Source organism: Anomaloglossus baeobatrachus, chromosome 7 (genome assembly GCF_048569485.1).
Source record: "Anomaloglossus baeobatrachus isolate aAnoBae1 chromosome 7, aAnoBae1.hap1, whole genome shotgun sequence".
NCBI classification, from domain to species: domain Eukaryota; kingdom Metazoa; phylum Chordata; class Amphibia; order Anura; family Aromobatidae; genus Anomaloglossus; species Anomaloglossus baeobatrachus.
Window position 1 is genome coordinate 288267513 of NC_134359.1, and position 23440 is coordinate 288290952.

At 41.2% G+C, this 23440-nt stretch overlaps 1 protein-coding gene across 3 annotated transcripts in view; it reads left to right on the forward strand.

Annotated features, from left to right (window-relative positions):
- CACNA1H (calcium voltage-gated channel subunit alpha1 H) overlaps window positions 1-23440 on the forward strand; it is a 300253-nt gene that overhangs the window by 247362 nt on the left and 29451 nt on the right. For all 3 annotated transcript variants that reach the window (XM_075318332.1, XM_075318334.1, XM_075318333.1), the window contains 4 exons: window positions 4534-4685; window positions 7368-7477; window positions 14432-14565; window positions 14675-14745. In XM_075318332.1, the coding sequence (XP_075174447.1) occupies window positions 4534-4685; window positions 7368-7477; window positions 14432-14565; window positions 14675-14745 (467 nt within the window). The remainder of the gene's footprint in view (window positions 1-4533; window positions 4686-7367; window positions 7478-14431; window positions 14566-14674; window positions 14746-23440) is intronic.

A 23440-nucleotide genomic window follows, 5' to 3' on the forward strand; every position in this document is an offset into this window, starting at 1 on the left:
GGGATAGATAGATAGAGGGATAGATAGAGGGATAGATAGATAGACAAAGGGATAGATAGACGGAAGGATAGATAGAGGGATAGATAGATGATGGATGGTTTCATAGATAGATCGATAGAAGGAGAGATAGAGGGATGAATAGAGGGATAGATAGATAGATAGAGGGATAGATAGATAGATAGATAGAGGGATAAATAGAGGGATGGATGGATGGATAGATAGATAGATAGATAGAGGGATAGATAGATAGATAGATAGATAGATAGATAGAGGGATAAATAGAGGGATGGATAGAGGGATGGATAGATAGACAAAGGGATAGATAGATGGAAGTATAGATAGAGGGATAGATAGATGATGGATGGTTTCATAGATAGATACAGGGATAGAGCTATAGCTAGAGAGATAAAGAGATAGATAGATGGATGGAAAGATAGATGAATAAAGGGATGGATAGATGCGACTTGTTGAAAAATCCCCAGGATGATATTTCGCTCCTCCAGTCCTCAGACCTGGCGCACATTATCTCCGGGCCATAAGACTTGGCCAATACTTGGACTTAGTCACCAGCTTTGGCGTCTAATCTTGCTGCAACCAGAATTTATTATCAGGGCACCTCCAGCCTCGGTTCCCGCAGGAGGAGGATTTCCGGCTCTGTCGTGCTGTAGGCCGTCTCAGAAAGATGTGTGGCGTCCTGTGTGTTGTGTATTGTCCGATGGTATACATGTTTCTCCGGGAGCTTAAAACATGGCTTAAAACATGGCTGCGCCACTTGGAGTTGTGACCATTACAAGCCTCGTAGGGAAGATGGAACAGGACAAATGCAAATTTTACAACCAATGTGGACCATACCAAAATATCGGGGGTGGGGGGAGGGAACAGACTGCAAATGGGCCAAAAAATGGTCACTCATATCTATAAGATGCACGTAGTCAATGAATATAGTCACGAGAGTATTATAGCTGATTGACACCCTTCTCGGCTACGTCCCCCGCAGAGCGCGCAGCCTGTGATAAGCTTCGCATGACTTTGATTTTTACCTTCTGCATGAGAGTCATTCCATGAACTTGGTGAGATGATCATTCGATCTAGTTCACTTGGGGCAAGGATGTGTCATTTTTTTAGTATCAACCACAGGTTGACCATCCATGGTGCAATTTTGATAGCACCACAAAATCAAAAGTGGTAACTCTACCATTTCTGGAGGAAGAATTTTTAGTATGAACCACAGGTTGACCATTCATGGTGCAAAAATCAAAAGTGGTAACTACCATTTCTGGAGGAAGAACAATTGGGCCTGGGTGGTGGAATGGTTCATCTTTGTCCTCCATGTTGGAAAATCCCAGAAGGATGTTAAAGAAGTCATAGAAGGTATTTTTTTTTATATCCATTGAAGGATCCTAACATTGTGCCACCATGTTATTCCCAGAAACATCAGTAGCGTGGCTAGTGACCATTCTCTACAAGTTGCCATCTTGAGAACTTGATGGTTGGAGGCAACGTTGGCATGAAGCTCTTTCTCTTCCGTGAGAAGAGAGGGCATCATGACCACCCTTGAAGAAATCCAACACAGCCAATTGCTCTTCTGAAGTTGATGCCTGACGTGGTCCAGGGTCCTCTATTTATATCAAATCAACTGCAGATCCAATAGAAATCTACCGTCTATGGTTGGCCATACCGTGAGATCTCCATCATTCACACTGGATGTGGTCACCTTGCCCCACGCTAGATCTAGTGGTCATCTTACTGTAATGTTGCTAGATGTCTCCTGTGTTTTAGACCTAAAAAAGTGTGTAAAGTCATAGTTCGGATTTTGTACTCAAGCTTTAGGGTCCAGAAATTAATGTCCAGGTGCCAGGACCGACTCCAGCCTGATAAGACAAGTCAATTATCTCATAGATTCAGTCGTAAGGTAAAATGATGAACTCCTCGCAGAGGAGCTTTCATCTCTTTTGGGTAATTACTCCTCATTTTCTCTCCTCCAGAGCATTAAAAATACATTATATCCAATGCAGCTACCGACCGCAGAAGATTAAGCAGATCAAATGATGGAGCTTTAACGCTCATCCTAAAATACAGTGTAAATGTCTGATAATCCAGAGAGATTACAGACGTCCAGAATTTGAGGATGATACAAAACCAACAATAATAGAGATGGGTGCATTGAAGTAGAAGTAAAATGGTAACGTTGCTTGACCACGTGTGGTCCAAAGGAGTCTCCCAAATCCCGGCGGATTCACAGCCTCGTACAAGTGCACATTGTAGCCCCAAAAGAACAATCCCAGAAGTTCACGGATCCACAATCCTATAAATAGAAAGCTCCACAGTCCTAAAACACAGTTTCATGACACTAAAAGGTCCCAGCGCCACAGTCCTAGAAACCTGTAGCTTCATAAACGCAAAAGTGCATCGCTCCAATCACAACAGGGGACATGTCCTACAACCGAAAAGCTCCAGGGTCAGAAAAGTGCACAGATACAATCCCAAAATTAAATTGCGCATTCCCAGAAGTGTACAGCTCAACAATACTGCAAGTTCATGGCTCTACAGTCCTGAAAGTGCACAGTCCTGCAAGTACATGCCTCTACAGTTCTACAAATAAAGTACTGCAAGTGCACAGTCCTGCAAGTACATGGCTCCACAGTCCTGCAAATGCACTGTCCTGCAAGTACACGGCTCTATAGTCCTGCAAGTGCACAGTCCTGCAAGTACATGGCTCTATAGTCCTGCAAGTGCACATTCCTGCACGTACATGCCTCTACAGTTCTACAAGTGCACATTCCTGCAAGTACATGGCTCTACAATCCTGCTAGTGCACTATCCTGCACGTACACAGTTGTATAGCCCTGCAAGTGCATAGCCTGTAAGTACATGGCTGTAGAGTCCTGGAAGTGCACCGTCGTGCAGGTACAGGGCTCTACAGTGCTGCAAGTGTACCATTATGCAGGTACATGGCTCTATATTCCCGCAACTACATGGCTCTGGAGCCCTGCAAGTACATGGCTCCACAGTCCTGCAAGTGCACAGTCCTGTAAATACATGGCTCTACAGTCCTGCAAGTATATGGCTCTACAGTCCTGCAAGTGCACAGTCCTGCACGTACATGGCTCTACAGTCCTGCAAGTACACAGTCCTGCAAGTACTTTGTTCTCCAAGCCTACAATTACAGTCCTGCAAACTCATGACTCTACAGTCCTGCAAGTACAGTCAAGTCCTGCAAGTTCAGGCTCTACAGCCCTGCAAGTGCACAGTCCTGCAAGTACACAGCTCTACAGTCCTGCAAGTGCACAGTTCTGTAACTGTATGGCTCTACATTCCTGCAAGTACACGACATCAGAGTCATAGTAGTGCATAGCAGTACAGTCCTGCAAGTACACGGTTCTACAGTCCTACAAGTAAAGTCCTGTAAGTTCATGACTCTACAGTCCTGCAAGTGCACCATCCTGCAAGTACACAACTTTACAGTACTGCAAGTGCACAGTCCTGCAAGTACACAATTCCACAGTCATAGTAGTGCATAGCTGCCCAGTCCCTGCAAGTGCACAATTTCTCAGTCCTGACAATGAAAACCCATAGAACACTTATATAACTGCATATTTCTACAGTGCTACCAGTGCACAGCTCCACAGTGCTGCAAGTGCACAGGTCCACTGAAATTCAGTTTTGCAGTTGCCCACCTTCTCAGTCCTGAATAGTCAAGAGCCTAGAACAGCACAGCTCCACAGCTCAACTCCACGGCCCCATCACTTGATTTCACAAATCCTCTACCAATCCGTAGACCTGCTTGAACACAACCTGTACTCCCCTCCCCCCCACGTAATATCTGCTTAATAAAATTCCTATAAAATTAGGCTAAATTACTGGCAACCCAAACTTAAGTGCACAGGAGTTACACTGGTGTTTTGCAGCCATGACCTCAGTGTACCATGGGAGCGATGTCAGGCTGATGCATTAGTAGGCAGCTCGGCCTGGCTCCTCTGTGCTGTGAATCCTGCAGAATGCCGCCCGGGATCCTCTGCCAGCTGGAGCCTCGTCGAGGCTTTCATATGCCCCATGTTCCTTTGATTCGGGAGCTCGCGGAGACCTGCACAATGTCTTACCATGGCGCTGTTTTGCAGCGTCGCTGACATGTCTTGTTCCCTGTCAGTGTGATGCCATTCTTTCCAGAGAGACACTTGAAAGTTATTTTCGGCGGCATTCACAAGAGCGAGCCATGTCTTTACGGAGGCCCTTACATCGGATGTCTTTTCTTTGTTGAGCCAAGTTCCTGGAGCTTGTTTGTGTGGGCACTGTCAGGGTCAGGTCACACAACGCGGGCACGGGACAGACTCAGTCTTACCTGCAAGAAATGGTTTATTGGTGTAGTTTTAGGTTAGCTTCTGTCTGTATATCTGTCTGTCCATCCATCCGTCTACCATCGGTCTGTCCTGCAACGTCCACCAACTGTTTGTGCTTTTTGTAATGTCTGACATCCCCGTGTTCCTCTCCGACTTGCTAATACTTCACTTTGTGGCTCTTACATTTTTCACACAGAGGCCCAGAGAAGACCGTACTACGCCGACTATTCCCCGACCCGGAAATACATACATTCACTGTGTACCAGCCACTACCTGGACCTGTTCATCACCTTCATCATTGGTATCAATGTTATCACCATGTCTATGGAGCACTACAAGCAACCCAAGGTAGGTGGAGAACCACGCTGTAGACCACGCTTTCCATGGATAACCTTTTCTCAACCTTTGAGGCAAAATATTGGGAGGACTTGCCAACTTAATAGATCTATGGGTTCTCCTTCACCAAACGTTGGTGTCTAGGTTTCTTCAAGTTACAGAAGAATTCGTAGAGACTTCAGCTCTCGTTCACATCTTTCCTCTCTCCTTGTAGGTCTCCTAGTCAATCTTTATATAAGTGGGGTAGGAACTGGTGACTATTGGGACCCCATCCCTTTGGAAATGGGAGTACCCAGTTGGCCATCAGAAGATTCAGCTCCCTCGTTCATATCTTCCCTCTCTCCTTGTAGGTCTCTCAGTCACTCTTTATATAAGTAGGGTAGGATCTGGTGACTATTGGAACCCCATCCCTTAGGAAATTGGAGTACCCAGTTGGACAGATTCAGCTCCCTTGCTCATATGCTCCCTGTCTCCTTGTAGGTCTCCTACCGGTAGTCACCATTTATATAAGTAGGGTAGGAACTGATGACGATTGTGACCCTATCACTTAGGAAATGGGGTACCCATTTGGCCATTGGAAGAAGGGTTGCCCTCCATTGTGTGCATCTGCCAAGCTAGTCTCCATAGCTTCTGTAGACCAATATAAAGAACTACATGCATGTCAGGGTGGTGGAACGTGGACCAAACCGACCACTGGACACCAAGGACAAGGGCACTGAAACAACAGACCCAAGCCAATGAGCAACAGTGACCAAGGCCAAAAACCTCTGGACACATAAAAGAGAAATTGTCCAACCTGGGCAGTGAGACTTAGTCACTATTTACATAAGTAGGGTAGGAACTAACTATTGGGACCCCATTCCTTAGGAAATGGGAGTATGCAGTTGGCCATCGGAAGAATCAGTTCCCTCATTTTTATGTTCCCTCTCCCCTTGTAGGTCTCCTACCAGTAGTCACCATTTATATAAGTAGGGTAGGAACTGATGACGATTGGGACCCTATTGCTTAGGAAATGGGGTACCCAGTTGGCTATCAGAAGAAGGGTTGTCCTCCATTGTGTGCATCTGCCAAGCTTGTCTCCATAGCTTCTGTAGCCCAATATAAAGAACTACATGCATGTCAGGGTGGTGGGACATGGACCAAACCAACCACTGGACACCAAGGACAAGGGCACTGAAACAACAGACCCAAGCCAATGAGTAACAATGACCAAGGCCAAAAACCTCCGGACACATATAAGAGAAATTGTCCAACCTGGGCAGTGAGACCTAGTCACTATTTACATAAGTAGGGTAGGAACTAATGACTATTGGGACCCCATCCCTTAGGAAATGGGAGTACCCAGTTGGCCATCAGAAGATTCAGCTCCTTCGTTCATATCTTCCCTGTCTCCTTGTAGGTCTCCTACCGGTAGTCCCCCTTTATACAAGTACTGTAGGAACTGATGACGATTGGGACCCTATCGCCTAGCAAATGGGAGTACCCAGTTGGCCATCGGAAGAAGGGTTGCCCTCCATTGTGTGCATCTGCCAAGCTTGTCTCCATAGCTGCTGTAGACCAATATAAAGCACCACATGCATGTCAGGGTGGTGGAACGTGGACCAAACCGACCACTGGACACCGAGGACAAGGGCACTGAAACAACAGACCCAAGCCAATGAGTAGCAATGACCAAGGCCAAAAACCTCCGGACACAGAAGAGAAATTTTCGAATCTGGGCAGTGAGACCTAGACACTATTTACATAAGTAGGGTAGGAACTGATGACGACTGAGAACCCATTCCTTAGGAAATTGGGAGTATCCAGTTGGCCATCAGAAGATTCGGCTTCCTCGCTCAGATCTTTCCTCTTTGTAGGTCTCCTAGTCACTATTTATATAAGTAGGGAACTGATGACTACTGGGACCTCATTCCCTTAAAAAATGAGGGTACCCGGATGTCCATCTTGTGATCTAATCCAACCAAGAAGTGTTGGCTTCCATTGTGTGCATCTGACAAGCTTGTCTCCATAGCTTCTGTAGACCAATATAAAGGACCACATGCATGTCAGGGTGGTGGGACATGGACCAAACCGACCACTGGATACCAAGGACAAGGGCACTGAGTCAACAGACCCAAGACATTACGTAACAATCACCAAGGCCCAAAACCTCCGGACACATAGAAGTGAAATTGTCCAACCTGGGCGTTGAGACTTTCAGCTCCTGGTGACTCGGGGCTCTTTACTGGTTTTGTAGAGGGGCCACCTTGGTAAATTTAGTTAAAAATCACCAGGTGATGGATGGTTTGTTGTCACAGGCTGTATTTCTGATTCCTTGAAGATTATTCAGATCTTCTGGCAATCAGATCCCCATGAAGATAGTATGTGAGTGCTGGAGTTCCGCTCCTGCCCCCCATCTTGTACAACCATGTTGTCATGCATAATTCATGTAGCCCTTCGTGTCGGATTACGTAAATGATCCTGCCAATCCATCTGCTTCTCATAATATTTTGGCCTCATTTGCTGTTTTTGAAGTATTTGGCCAGACGATAACAAACAAGAAGAGAACAGAAGAACAAGTTCTGCTGCGATTACACACATCCTCTCTATAAGTGGGGTCACTCGGTTCAAGGAAGGGTTTAATCTCAGAGAAACCAGATGGAATCATGTTTATGTGAAAATAACTAATCTCTCCATGTTCATGTTTTCTTCTAGTCCCTGGAGGAGGCTCTGAAATACTGTAACTACGTCTTCACCATCGTCTTTGTTTTTGAAGCTCTACTCAAGCTGGTCGCCTTTGGATTTCGAAGGTTCTTCAAAGACAGGTACAATGCAATTATCACAGCACAATGAAAGAGCGGAGAATAAAGAGTGATTCCAGGCTCAGATATATGTACATCAAAGACAGGGAAGTGACAACTAGAGTACTGCCCCCTATGTACAGGGATATAACTACTATAATACTGCCCCCTATGTACAGGGATATAACTACTATAATACTGCCCCCTATGTACAGGGATATAACTACTATAATACTGCCCCCTATGTACAGGGATATAACTACTATAATACTGCCCCCTATGCACAGGAATATAACTACTATAATACTGCCCCCTATATACAAGAATATAACTACTATAATACTGCCCCCTATGTACAGGAATATAACTACTATAATACTGCTCCTATGTACAAGAATATAACTACTATAATACTGCCCCCTATGTACAAGAATATAACTACTATAATACCGCTCCTATGTACAAGCATATAACTACTATAATACTGCCCCTATGTACAAGAATATAACTACTATAATACTGCCCCTATGTACAAGAATATAACTACTATAATACTGCTCCTATGTACAAGAATATAACTGCTATAATACTGCCCCTATGTACAAGAATATAACTACTATAATACTGCTCCTATGTACAAGAATATAACTACTATAATACTGCCCCCTATGTACAGGAATATAACTACTATAATACTGCCCCCTATGTACAGGAATATAACTGCTATAATACTGCCCCTATGTACAAGAATATAACTACTATAATACTGCCCCTATGTACAAGAATATAACTACTATAATGCTGCCCCTATGTACAAGAATATAACTACTATAATACTGCCCCCTATGTACAGGAATATAACTGCTATAATACTGCCCCTATGTACAGGAATATAACTGCTATAATACTGCTCCTATGTACAGGAATATAACTACTATAATACTGCTCCTATGTACAGGAATATAACTACTATAATACTGCCCCCTATGTACAAGAATATAACTACTATAATACTGCCCCCTATGTACAAGAATATAACTGCTATAATACTGCCCCTATGTACAGGAATATAACTACTATAATACTGCCCCCTATGTACAGGAATATAACTGCTATAATACAGCCCCTATGTACAAGAATATAACTGCTATAATACTGCCCCTATGTACAGGAATATAACTACTATAATACTGCCCCCTATGTACAGGAATATAACTGCTATAATACAGCCCCTATGTACAAGAATATAACTGCTATAATACTGCCCCTATGTACAAGAATATAACTACTATAATACTGCTCCTATGTACAAGAATATAACTACTATAATACTGCCCCTATGTACAGGGATATAACTACTATAATACTGCCCCCTATGTACAGGGATATAACTACTATAATACTGCCCCCTATGTACAGGGATATAACTACTATAATACTGCCCCCTATGTACAGGGATATAACTACTATAATACTGCCCCCTATGCACAGGAATATAACTACTATAATACTGCCCCCTATATACAAGAATATAACTACTATAATACTGCCCCCTATGTACAGGAATATAACTACTATAATACTGCTCCTATGTACAAGAATATAACTACTATAATACTGCCCCCTATGTACAAGAATATAACTACTATAATACCGCTCCTATGTACAAGCATATAACTACTATAATACTGCCCCTATGTACAAGAATATAACTACTATAATACTGCCCCTATGTACAAGAATATAACTACTATAATACTGCTCCTATGTACAAGAATATAACTGCTATAATACTGCCCCTATGTACAAGAATATAACTACTATAATACTGCTCCTATGTACAAGAATATAACTACTATAATACTGCCCCCTATGTACAGGAATATAACTACTATAATACTGCCCCCTATGTACAGGAATATAACTGCTATAATACTGCCCCTATGTACAAGAATATAACTACTATAATACTGCCCCTATGTACAAGAATATAACTACTATAATGCTGCCCCTATGTACAAGAATATAACTACTATAATACTGCCCCCTATGTACAGGAATATAACTGCTATAATACTGCCCCTATGTACAGGAATATAACTGCTATAATACTGCTCCTATGTACAGGAATATAACTACTATAATACTGCTCCTATGTACAGGAATATAACTACTATAATACTGCCCCCTATGTACAAGAATATAACTACTATAATACTGCCCCCTATGTACAAGAATATAACTGCTATAATACTGCCCCTATGTACAGGAATATAACTACTATAATACTGCCCCCTATGTACAGGAATATAACTGCTATAATACTGGTCCCTATGTACAGGAATATAACTGCTATAATACAGCCCCTATGTACAGGAATATAACTACTATAATACTGCCCCCTATGTACAGGAATATAACTGCTATAATACAGCCCCTATGTACAGGAATATAACTGCTATAATACTGCCCCTATGTACAGGAATATAACTACTATAATACTGCCCCCTATGTACAGGAATATAACTGCTATAATACAGCCCCTATGTACAAGAATATAACTGCTATAATACTGCCCCTATGTACAGGAATATAACTACTATAATACTGCCCCCTATGTACAGGAATATAACTGCTATAATACTGCTCCTATGTACAGGAATATAACTACTATAATACTGCCCCCTATGTACAAGAATATAACTACTATAATACTGCCCCCTATGTACAAGAATATAACTACTATAATACTGCCCCCTATGTACAAGAATATAACTGCTATAATACTGCCCCTATGTACAGGAATATAACTACTATAATACTGCCCCCTATGTACAGGAATATAACTGCTATAATACAGCCCCTATGTACAAGAATATAACTGCTATAATACTGCCCCTATGTACAGGAATATAACTACTATAATACTGCCCCCTATGTACAGGAATATAACTGCTATAATACAGCCCCTATGTACAAGAATATAACTGCTATAATACTGCCCCTATGTACAGGAATATAACTACTATAATACTGCCCCCTATGTACAGGAATATAACTGCTATAATACTGCCCCTATGTACAGGAATATACTGTTTGGTGGCTCTTCCTATATGACTGGCATTACTCACATTGTATGGTATAGTATAATGGTGTCTATAATTTAGTGATTGGGAATTGCATACTGCAGCAGAGTGAACCCCATATGATAAGTGCTGTCCTGGAGCTGCTGATCTCCTCACAGAGGATGAGGGTAAGGGGGGGGTATATAGGTGTAATTTTCGGCCATGCCTGCTGTGTACAGTGGTCTGTGGCATGGTCTCCGCTCCCCGCTGTCTTCGCCTGGTGCAGCGCTGCAGGGGTCCCTCCATATTGTCACTTCTTTATGCCTCTATTACCAGTGAATACAATTTATTCGGTAGTGAGCGCTTTGTAAAGCGGAGGAGAATGTCTTCAGAGCCGCCGGTGCCAGGGGAGATGCCATGAGTCACTAACCTTTTTATTATCCAAATCAACCCTGAGCGGTTATACTGCGGAGCGGAGGGTGGCGGTGCCGCACTGAGCCGGGAGGGTTTAGTGCATGCGGAAAAGGCACCTTGAGACGGTAAATGCCGGGAATAAATACTGAAGCTTTGTAAAGTGTGATGAGTAACACCGGGATTATCCAAACCTACAGGACACTGCGGACGCCACCGACAGCAACGAGAAATGATGAAAACCGCAATATAGTGACATGGAGACCATCATTATTATATGACCGCACTATGGGGTTTACTTTTTCAGTACTTTTCAATACATGGCTATACAGTTGAAACCAGAAGTTTACATACACTATCTAAAAAGACACATCTGCAGGTTTTTCCGTCCACTCTCTATACAGACACATCTGCAAGTTTTTCTTCTGTTCTCTATGCACACATATCTGCAGGTTTTTCCCTCCGCTCTCTATACAGACACATCTGCAGGTTTTTCCATCCACTCTCTATACAGACACATCTGCAAGTTTTTTCTTCTGTTCTCTATACACACATCTGCAGGTTTTTCCCTCCGCTCTCTATACAGACACATCTGCAGGTTTTTCCATCCACTCTCTATACAGACACATCTGCAAGTTTTTTCTTCTGTTCTCTATGCACACATATCTGCAGGTTTTTCCCTCCGCTCTCTATACAGACACATCTGCAGGTTTTTCCATCCACTCTCTATACAGACACATCTGCAAGTTTTTTCTTCTGTTCTCTATGCACACATATCTGCAGGTTTTTCCCTCCGCTCTCTATACAGACACATCTGCAGGTTTTTCCGTCCACTCTCTATACAGAAACATCTGCAAGTTTTTTCTTCTGTTCTCTATGCACACATATCTGCAGGTTTTTCCCTCCGCTCTCTATACAGACACATCTGCAGGTTTTTCCATCCACTCTCTATACAGACACATCTGCAGGTTTTTCCCTCCACTCTCTATACAGAGGGATGGGTGCACTTCACAAAATAGATGGGATCACGAGGAAAGAAGATTATGTGGCAATAGTGAAGAACATCTCAAGACATCAGCCAGGAACTTAAAGCTTAGGCGGAAATGGGTCTTCCAAATAGACAATGACCCGAAGCTACTGCCAAACTGGTTACACAGTGGCTTAAGGATGCCAAATCAATGTTTTGCAGTGGCCATCACAATTGCCAGTTATAGCAAACGCTTGATTGCAGTTGAGGCTGCTAAGGATGGCAAACCAGGTATTAGGTTTAGAGGGCAAACACTTTTGCACACCACTGTATATGCAAGGGAGTTTGATATCCAATGTTTTGGAGTGCCCATCACAATTGCCAGTTATAGCAAACGCTTGATTGCAGTTGTTGCTGTTAAGGTTGGAAAAAAACAGGTATTAGGTTTAGGGGGCAAATACTTTTGCACACCACTGTATATGCAAGGAAGTTTGATATCCGCCAGCCTCGGCCAGGAGAGCGCAGTTCGCTCCGAAAAACACTGGCAGCCCGAAACCCATGATTTCCTTCAGGCTCTGAGTTGTCAAACTGAAGCTCATTAAGATGAATGTAGTCGGACGCCGGATCCTGCGAGAACGGACACGACGCTGATTTCTTCATGTTATTTCCAAGCGATTATGGATTCCTAGTAATCACCAATTATTGGGGCAATTCACACCTCTCCAAAACCAGCTGCATTTAAAGGGCCCGTATTGCTCTCTACATGTGACTGTCGGGAGGGTTTATATAGTTTTTGCCCCATAAATGAAAACTAAGTACTACATTAAAACACTTTCAAATGTACCCATGCAGATAACCAAAACAATTCGAAGAAATGAAAAGTTCCCTGGTGGTCAAGGGCAGTGGAAGAAGCCAAAATTTGTATTTTCTGCTGGTCTAAGCTACACGATGAGCTAATTTGTATCTACTGGCAGTGTAGAGTGGTGAAATAGTTAACATTTGAGTTCCTGGTGGTCTAGGGTAATGCCCCATTTCCTGGTGGTCTAGGGTAATGCCCCATCTCCTGGTGGCCTAGGGTAATGCCCCATTTCCTGGTGGCCTAGGGTAATGCCCCATTTCCTGGTGGTCTAGGGTAATGCCCCATCTCCTGGTGGCCTAGGGTAATGCCCCATTTCCTGGTGGCCTAGGGTAATGCCCCATTTCCTGGTGGTCTAGGGTAATGCCCCATCTCCTGGTGGCCTAGGGTAATGCCCCATTTCCTGGTGGCCTAGGGTAATGCCCCATTTCCTGGTGGTCTAGGGTAATGCCCCATTTCCTGGTGGTCTAGGGTAATGCCCCATTTCCTGGTGGCCTAGGGTACAAGAAGGGACAATATTTTATTCACTGCTATCTAAGGAAGGTGAGGGGTTAATATTTCATTACATGATGGTGTTAGCTGGGGAAAGGATTATTTATTTTTCTGCTACTCTAGGTTAATATTTCACTTTCTAGTGGTTTAGGTTGGTGGTGGAGGCAATATTTGAGTCCCTGGTGGTCCAGGGTAATGTCCCCTATATTGTTGGTCCAGGATACAAACAGGGATATAATTTTATTCAATGTTAGTCTAGGGAAGACTAGATGCAAAACTTTTTTTTACTGCTAGTCTACAGAAGACAAAGGGTTGATATGTTCCCTGGTGGTCCAGGGTAATGTCCCCTTTAGAGTATTTTCTCCTTCCCTGGTGGACTAGGTTAAAATATAGAGATAATATTCTCTTCACAAGGGATTGATATATTCCCTGGTGGTCTAGGGTAATGTCCCCTGCTTTGGTAGTCTAGAGGATGTTCCCTTTCCATGGCGGACGAGGGTAAAGTCCCCTTCCTTGGTAGTCTACAGTATGTTCCTCTTTTTTGGTGGATGAGAGTAAAAAAAGGGGATAATAATATTCTCCTCACAAGGGGTTCATATATTCCCTGGTGGTCTGGGGTAATGTTCTTTTCCTTAGTATTCTACAGTATGTTCCTCTTTTGTGGTGGATGATGGAAAAAGAAGGGGACAATATATTTTCTTCACAAAAGGTTGATATATTCCCTGGTGGTCTAGGGTAATGTCCCCTTCCTTGGCAATCTAAAATTTGTCCCCTTCCTTGTTGGATGAGGAGGGTATAAGAAGGGGTCACAAGGGCTTGATATAGTCCCTGGTGGTCTAGGGTAATGTCCCCTTCCTTAGTAGTCTAGAGTATGTTACTCTTCTTTGGTGGACGAGGGTAAAAGAAGGGGATAATAATATTTTCCTCACAAGGGCTTGATATAGTCCCTGGTGGTCTAGGGTAATGTCCCCTTCCTTGATTGTCTAGGCTAGAAGAAGAATTAATATCTTTCCTTGATATTTTATTTCCTGGTGCTCTAGGGTTGAAGTGGGGGTACACCCCTGGTGGTCCGGTGGTTTACTCACCATGCCAGGCTGCAGTGATGAGTTTTTGCATGCACCACTGGGGCGGATGTTTTGGGTCCGAACTATACAGGACTGTGTGTGAAATGTATATATCGCTTGCAGGTGGAACCAGCTGGACCTGGCGATCGTCCTGCTCTCCATCATGGGCATCACACTGGAGGAGATCGAAATCAACGCCTCCCTTCCCATCAATCCCACCATCATCCGCATTATGAGGGTGCTGAGGATCGCCCGAGGTGAGACCCCCGATACCACACAGTACAGTACCCCCCGTATAGTGACCGGGAGAACAGATAATATCATTGTCGTGTGTCCATATAACTCAGTGTCTGCTTATCCTTGTAGTCCTGAAGCTTTTGAAGATGGCGACAGGGATGCGAGCGCTGCTGGATACGGTGGTCCAGGCCCTGCCGCAGGTAACCAGCATCCTACACCCAGTCATCACACCAAGACCCGACATCTATCTGATCTATATATACATGTATATAGCAACAGCACAATAGTTATATTCCTGTACATAGGGGCAGTATTATACTAGTTATAGTAGTTATATTCTTGTATATAAGGGCAGTATTATAGTAGTTATATTCTTGTACATAAGGGCAGTATTATAGTAGTTATATTCTTGTACATAGGGGGCAGTATTATAGTAGTTTTATTCTTGTACATAGGGGCAGTATTATAGTAGTTATATTCTTGTACATAGGGGCAGTATTATAGTAGTTATATTCTTGTACATAGGAGCAGTATTATAGTAGCTATATTCTTGTACATAGGGGCAGTATTATAGTAGTTATATTCTTGTACATAGGGGGCAGTATTATAGTAGTTTTATTCTTGTACATAGGGGCAGTATTATAGTAGTTATATTCTTGTACATAGGAGCAGTATTATAGTAGTTATATTCTTGTACATAGGGGGCAGTATTATAGTAGTTATATTCTTGTACATAGGGCGCAGTATTATAGTAGTTATATTCTTGTACATAGGGCGCAGTATTATAGTAGTAATATTCTTGTACATAGGGGCAGTATTATAGTAGTTATATTCTTGTACATAGAGGGCAGTATTATAGTAGTTATATTCTTGTACATAGGGGCAGTATTATAGTAGTTATATTCTTGTACATAGGGGGCAGTATTATAGTAGTTATATTCTTGTACATAGAGGGCAGTATTATAGTAGTTATATTCTTGTACATAGAGGCAGTATTATAGTAGTTATATTCTTGTACATAGGGGCAGTATTATAGTAGTTATATTCTTGTACATAGAGGCAGTATTATAGTAGTTATATTCTTGTACATAGGGCAGTATTATAGTAGTTATATTCTTGTACATAGGGCAGTATTATAGTAGTTATAGTCTTGTACATAGGAGCAGTATTATAGTAGTTATATTCTTGTACATAGGGGCAGTATTATAGTAGTTATATTCTTGTACATAGGGGGCAGTATTATAGTAGTTATATTCTTGTACATAGGGCAGTATTATAGTAGTTATATTCTTGTACATAGGGCAGTATTATAGTAGTTATATTCTTGTACATAGGGCAGTATTATAGTAGTTATAGTCTTGTACATAGGGCAGTATTATAGTAGTTATAGTCTTGTACATAGGAGCAGTATTATAGTAGTTATATTCTTGTACATAGGGGCAGTATTATAGTAGTTATATTCTTGTACATAGGGGGCAGTATTATAGTAGTTATATTCTTGTACATAGGGCAGTATTATAGTAGTTATATTCTTGTACATAGGGCAGTATTATAGTAGTTATATTCTTGTACATAGGGCAGTATTATAGTAGTTATAGTCTTGTACATAGGAGCAGTATTATAGTAGTTATATTCTTGTACATAGGGGCAGTATTATAGTAGTTATATTCTTGTACATAGGGGGCAGTATTATAGTAGTTATATTCTTGTACATAGGGCAGTATTATAGTAGTTATAGTCTTGTACATAGGGCAGTATTATAGTAGTTATATTCTTGTACATAGGGCAGTATTATAGTAGTTATATTCTTGTACATAGAGGCAGTATTATAGTAGTTATATTCTTGTACATAGGGCAGTATTATAGTAGTTATATTCTTGTACATAGGGCAGTATTATAGTAGTTATATTCTTGTACATAGGGCAGTATTATAGTAGTTATAGTCTTGTACATAGGGCAGTATTATAGTAGTTATATTCTTGTACATAGGGCAGTATTATAGTAGTTATATTCTTGTACATAGAGGCAGTATTATAGTAGTTATATTCTTGTACATAGGGCAGTATTATAGTAGTTATATTCTTGTACATAGGGCAGTATTATAGTAGTTATAGTCTTGTACATAGGAGCAGTATTATAGTAGTTATATTCTTGTACATAGGGGCAGTATTATAGTAGTTATATTCTTGTACATAGAGGCAGTATTATAGTAGTTATATTCTTGTACATAGGGGGCAGTATTATAGTAGTTATATTCTTGTACATAGGGGCAGTATTATAGTAGTTATATTCTTGTACATAGAGGCAGTATTATAGTAGTTATATTCTTGTACATAGGAGCAGTATTATAGTAGTTATATTCTTGTACATAGGAGCAGTATTATAGTAGTTATATTCTTGTACATAGGAGCAGTATTATAGTAGTTATATTCTTGTACATAGGAGCAGTATTATAGTAGTTATATTCTTGTACATAGGAGCAGTATTATAGTAGTTATATTCTTGTACATAGGAGCAGTATTATAGTAGTTATATTCTTGTACATAGGAGCAGTATTATAGTAGTTATATTCTTGTACATAGGAGCAGTATTATAGTAGTTATATTCTTGTACATAGGGGCAGTATTATAGTAGTTATATTCTTGTACATAGGGGGCAGTATTATAGTAGTTATATTCTTGTACATAGGGCGCAGTATTATAGTAGTAATATTCTTGTACATAGGGGCAGTATTATAGTAGTTATATTCTTGTACATAGAGGGCAGTATTATAGTAGTTATATTCTTGTACATAGGGGCAGTATTATAGTAGTTATATTCTTGTACATAGGGGCAGTATTATAGTAGTTATATTCTTGTACATAGGGGGCAGTATTATAGTAGTTTTATTCTTGTACATAGGGGCAGTATTATAGTAGTTATATTCTTGTACATAGAGGCAGTATTATAGTAGTTATATTCTTGTACATAGGGCAGTATTATAGTAGTTATAGTCTTGTACATAGGAGCAGTATTATAGTAGTTATATTCTTGTACATAGGGGCAGTATTATAGTAGTTATATTCTTGTACATAGGAGCAGTAGTATAGTAGTTATATTCTTGTACATAGGGGCAGTATTATAGTAGTTATATTCTTGTACATAGGGGCAGTATTATAGTAGTTATATTCTTGTACATAGGGGCAGTATTATAGTAGTTATATTCTTGTACATAGGAGCAGTATTATAGTAGTTATATTCTTGTACATAGGAGCAGTAGTATAGTAGTTATATTCTTGTACATAGGGGCAGTATTATAGTAGTTATATTCTTGTACATAGGGGGCAGTATTATAGTAGTTATATTCTTGTACATAGGGGCAGTATTATAGTAGTTATATTCTTGTACATAGGAGCAGTATTATAGTAGTTATATTCTTGTACATAGGAGCAGTATTATAGTAGTTATATTCTTGTACATAGGGGCAGTATTATAGTAGTTATATTCTTGTACATAGGGGGCAGTATTATAGTAGTTATATTCTTGTACATAGGAGCAGTATTATAATAGTTATATTCTTGTATATAGGGGCAGTATTATAGTAGTTATATTCTTGTACATAGGGGCAGTATTATAGTAGTTATATTCTTGTATATAGGGGCAGTATTATAGTAGTTATATTCTTGTACATAGGGGCAGTATTATAGTAGTTATATTCTTGTACATAGGGGCAGTATTATAGTAGTTATATTCTTGTACATAGGGGCAGTATTATAGTAGTTATATTCTTGTACATAGGGGGCAGTATTATAGTAGTTATATTCTTGTACATAGGAGCAGTATTATAATAGTTATATTCTTGTATATAGGGGCAGTATTATAGTAGTTATATTCTTGTACATAGGGGCAGTATTATAGTAGTTATATTCTTGTACATAGGGGCAGTATTATAGTAGTTATATTCTTGTACATAGGGGGCAGTATTATAGTAGTTATATTCTTGTACATAGGAGCAGTATTAGAATAGTTATATTCTTGTATATAGGGGCAGTATTATAGTAGTTATATTCTTGTACATAGGGGCAGTATTATAGTAGTTATATTCTTGTATATAGGGGCAGTATTATAGTAGTTATATTCTTGTACATAGGGGCAGTATTATAGTAGTTATATTCTTGTATATAGGGGCAGTATTATAGTAGTTATATTCTTGTATATAGGGGCAGTATTATAGTAGTTATATTCTTGTACATAGGGGCAGTATTATAGTAGTTATATTCTTGTATATAGGGGCAGTATTATAGTAGTTATATTCTTGTATATAGGGGCAGTATTATAGTAGTTATATTCTTGTATATAGGGGCAGTATTATAGTAGTTATATTCTTGTATATAGGGGCAGTATTATAGTAGTTATATTCTTGTACATAGGGGCAGTATTATAGTAGTTATATTCTTGTATATAGGGGCAGTATTATAGTAGTTATATTCTTGTACATAGGGGCAGTATTATAGTAGTTATATTCTTGTACATAGGGGCAGTATTATAGTAGTTATATTCTTGTATATAGGGGCAGTATTATAGTAGTTATATTCTTGTACATAGGGGCAGTATTATAGTAGTTATATTCTTGTATATAGGGGCAGTATTATAGTAGTTATATTCTTGTATATAGGGGCAGTATTATAGTAGTTATATTCTTGTACATAGGGGCAGTATTATAGTAGTTATATTCTTGTATATAGGGGCAGTATTATAGTAGTTATATTCTTGTACATAGGGGCAGTATTATAGTAGTTATATTCTTGTATATAGGGGCAGTATTATAGTAGTTATATTCTTGTACATAGGGGCAGTATTATAGTAGTTATATTCTTGTACATAGGGGCAGTATTATAGTAGTTATATTCTTGTACATAGGGGGCAGTATTATAGTAGTTATATTCTTGTATATAGGGGCAGTATTATAGTAGTTATATTCTTGTATATAGGGGCAGTATTATAGTAGTTATATTCTTGTACATAGGGGCAGTATTATAGTAGTTATATTCTTGTATATAGGGGCAGTATTATAGTAGTTATATTCTTGTACATAGGGGCAGTATTATAGTAGTTATATTCTTGTATATAGGGGCAGTATTATAGTAGTTATATTCTTGTACATAGGGGCAGTATTATAGTAGTTATATTCTTGTACATAGGGGCAGTATTATAGTAGTTATATTCTTGTACATAGGGGGCAGTATTATAGTAGTTATATTCTTGTATATAGGGGCAGTATTATAGTAGTTATATTCTTGTACATAGGGGCAGTATTATAGTAGTTATATTCTTGTATATAGGGGCAGTATTATAGTAGTTATATTCTTGTACATAGGGGCAGTATTATAGTAGTTATATTCTTGTACATAGGGGCAGTATTATAGTAGTTATATTCTTGTACATAGGGGCAGTATTATAGTAGTTATATTCTTGTACATAGGGGGCAGTATTGTGATCATTTGTACAGGTGTTATATGTTATTATTTTACCTCTTTCCTTCTTGCCCATATTTTTGCTGTACACATAGAGCCCCTATAATGTGGTACGTGTGATCAGGGGATTGCGGCGCTGTCTGTTTTCGGTTACGTGGTATCCATGGAGTCACATCGGATTCCTGAGGATTTCCACAATTACTTCCCGGTGCCACGCTCTATTCTTAGTTCTTCTGGATGACTTATTTCCATTAAGTTAAGACGTCTTTGTGTAAACTCTTGGGCCGGAGCGAGGGCAGAAAGCAAAACAACAAACGCAGGCCAGATCTCCTCTTTATAAGGAATAGACATCTCCTGGACCAGAAGATGATGGGAGTAAAACATCCACATCTGATATTAACCCTTTGCACCTTTCCTACTTATAATAACCATCATCATCATTTAATGGGATCTCCCCTTCCTCTCTTCGGAGTCTCGTTCAGCTCTGGTAGACTGGATTATTTTAGGAATGACACAGTTCACATTACAGATGGTATCTGCACTTGGAAGGAGGCCACAATGTGCTTGGGAACGAGCCATAGATATTAACCCATCACCTACTGCAGGGCTGTGTCCGCCAATATAAGTCACCCTCCCACCCCCCAATACACTTGGAGTCGCCTGCTGCTGGGACCCATTAATTACGGAGTTATGGCCCATTCAGGATCAGGACCTGTAAGATTTTGATTTTTGGAGGTTTTCTACTAAATTAGGGGTCAATCGAGGTCCATGAACCTCAAAAAAGCTGAAAAAAAACAAGGAACAAACAGCATTGGTAGTAAAACCATACAGTATATATTAAAAAGTGCAAAAAACTTCTCAAAAACAAAAAAGGGAAAAAAAAAAATGCTACATAATACCGCCATATAGGGCACAAATAATAAAACCATGTAGTATCCATATATAATACCATATGCTCCCTAAATTATAATACACACCATATCCATGTAATATGAAAGGCCACAAACATAAAAGTTCCTAAAAACATTAAAGCCAGAAAGTGCATGATGTATGCAGATGCCTATAATACTGCCATATAGTGTACCTGCAATAGTAAAACATATGCAGATGCAAATAATACCGCCATGTAATTTACCCCCTTATAGTATAGGGTATGTAGATGGAGATCATCTGCCTCATGATGCACCTCCATGTAGTATAGGATACACAGACGTAATAATGCCATACTGTGTACTTCCATGTAGTAATGTATGTACATACCAATTATACCATCTTAGGCCTCCACCACACATCCGTGAAAACCACGTCCGTGTAAAACGGGCCGTTTTTCAGGTCCGTTTTCCGTTTTTTAGGTCCGTTTTTATGGTATGTGTGGCTAGCGTGTGTATCCCATATGCTAGCCGTATGTGCGTGTGGAATGTCCGTGTGTGCGTGAGTGAAATAACTGACATGTGTATGTGTTGTCCGTGTGAAATGTACGTGTGTGATGCAAAATGTCGTTACTACATGTAGCGGGATGAGAATGAACTCGGGTGAACTTCACCCGACTTCATAGTCATGCCGCGGCTCTGTCTGTGCCGTGTACTGATTAGCGGTCACCAGTGAAGGATTCACCGGTGACCGCTAATCCCCCGAGTGACTGAAGTGTCCCCCCCTCTCTCATACTCACCGTTCCCCGATCCCTGGCGCTGCACGGCGTTCACACTGCTCCGGCGGCTTTTTCTAATTTGAAAAAGCCGGCCGCTCATTAAACAATCTCGTATTCCCTGCTTTACCCGCCCACCGGCGCCTGTAATTGGTTGCAGTCACACACGCCCACCACGCTGAGTGACAGCTGTGTTACTGCACCCAATCACAGCAGCCGGTGGGCGTGTCTATACTGTGCAGTGAAATAAATAAATAAATAATTAAAAAAAAACGGCGTGCGGTCCCCCCCCATTTTAGTACCAGCCAGATAAAGCCATATGGCTGAAGGCTGGTATTCTCAGGATGGGGAGCTCCACGTTATGGGGAGCCCCCCAGCCTAACAATATCAGTCAGCAGCCGCCCAGAATTGCCGCATACATTATATGCGACAGTTCTGGGGCTGTACCCGGCTCTTCCCGATTTACCCTGGTGCTTTGGCAAATCGGGGTAATAAGGAGTTAATGGCAGCCCATAGCTGCCAATAAGTCCTAGATTACTCATGTCAGGCGTCTATCAGACACCCTCCATGATTAATCTGTAAGTTACAGTAAATAAACACACACACCTGAAAAATCCTTTATTAGAAATAAAAAACACAAACAAATTCCCTCATTACCAATTTATTAACCCCGACAAACCCTCCATGTCCGGCGTAATCCACGGACCTCCAGCGTCGCGTCCAGCTCTGCTGCATGGAGGTGACAGGAGCAGCAGAAGACACCGCCGCTCCGGTCACCTCCACGCAGCTAATGAGATGAGTAGCGCGATCAGCTGCTGTCACTGAGGTTACCCGCGGCCACCGCTGGATTCAGCGGTGGCCGCGAGTTACCTGACTGACAGCAGCTGATCGCGCTACTCATCTCATTAGCTGCGTGGAGGTGACCGGAGCGGCGGTGTCTTCTGCTGCTCCTGTCACCTCCATGCAGCAGAGCTGGACGCGACGCTGGAGGTCCGTGGATTACGCCGGACATGGAGGGTTTGTCGGGGTTAATAAATTGGTAATGAGGGAATTTGTTTGTGTTTTTTATTTCTAATAAAGGATTTTTCGGGTGTGTGTGTTTATTTACTGTAACTTACAGATTAATCATGGAAGGAATCTCGGGAAGACGCCTGACATGATTAATCTAGGACTTATTGGCAGCTATGGGCTTCCAATAACTCCTTATTACCCCGATTTGCCAACGCACCAGGGTAAATCGGGAAGAGCCGGGTACAGTCCCAGAACTGTCGCATATAATGTATGCGGCAATTCTGGGCGGCTGCTGACTGATATTGTTAGGGTGGGGGGCCCCCCATAACGTGGAGCTCCCCATCCTGAGAATACCAGCCTTCAGCCATATGGCTTTATCTGGCTGGCATTAAAATGGGGGGGGACCGCACGCCGTTTTTTTTAATTATTTATTTATTTATTTCACTGCACAGTATAGACACGCCCACCGGCTGCTGTGATTGGGTGCAGTGACACAGCTGTCACTCAGCGTGGTGGGCGTGTGTGACTGCAACCAATCACAGGCGCCGGTGGGCGGGGAAAGCAGGGAATACGAGATTGATTAATGAGCGGCCGGCTTTTTCAAAATAGTAAAAGCCGCCGGAGTTATTATAACAGCTGAGCAGCGCCGCACCGGAGATCGGGGAACGGTAAGTATGAGAGAGGGGGGGGAACTGACCGACAGCTAGAGGGACAGATAAGACAGAGAGACCGACCGACAGACATAGAGACCGACGGACTGAGGGAGAGAACGAAACAGAAAAAGAA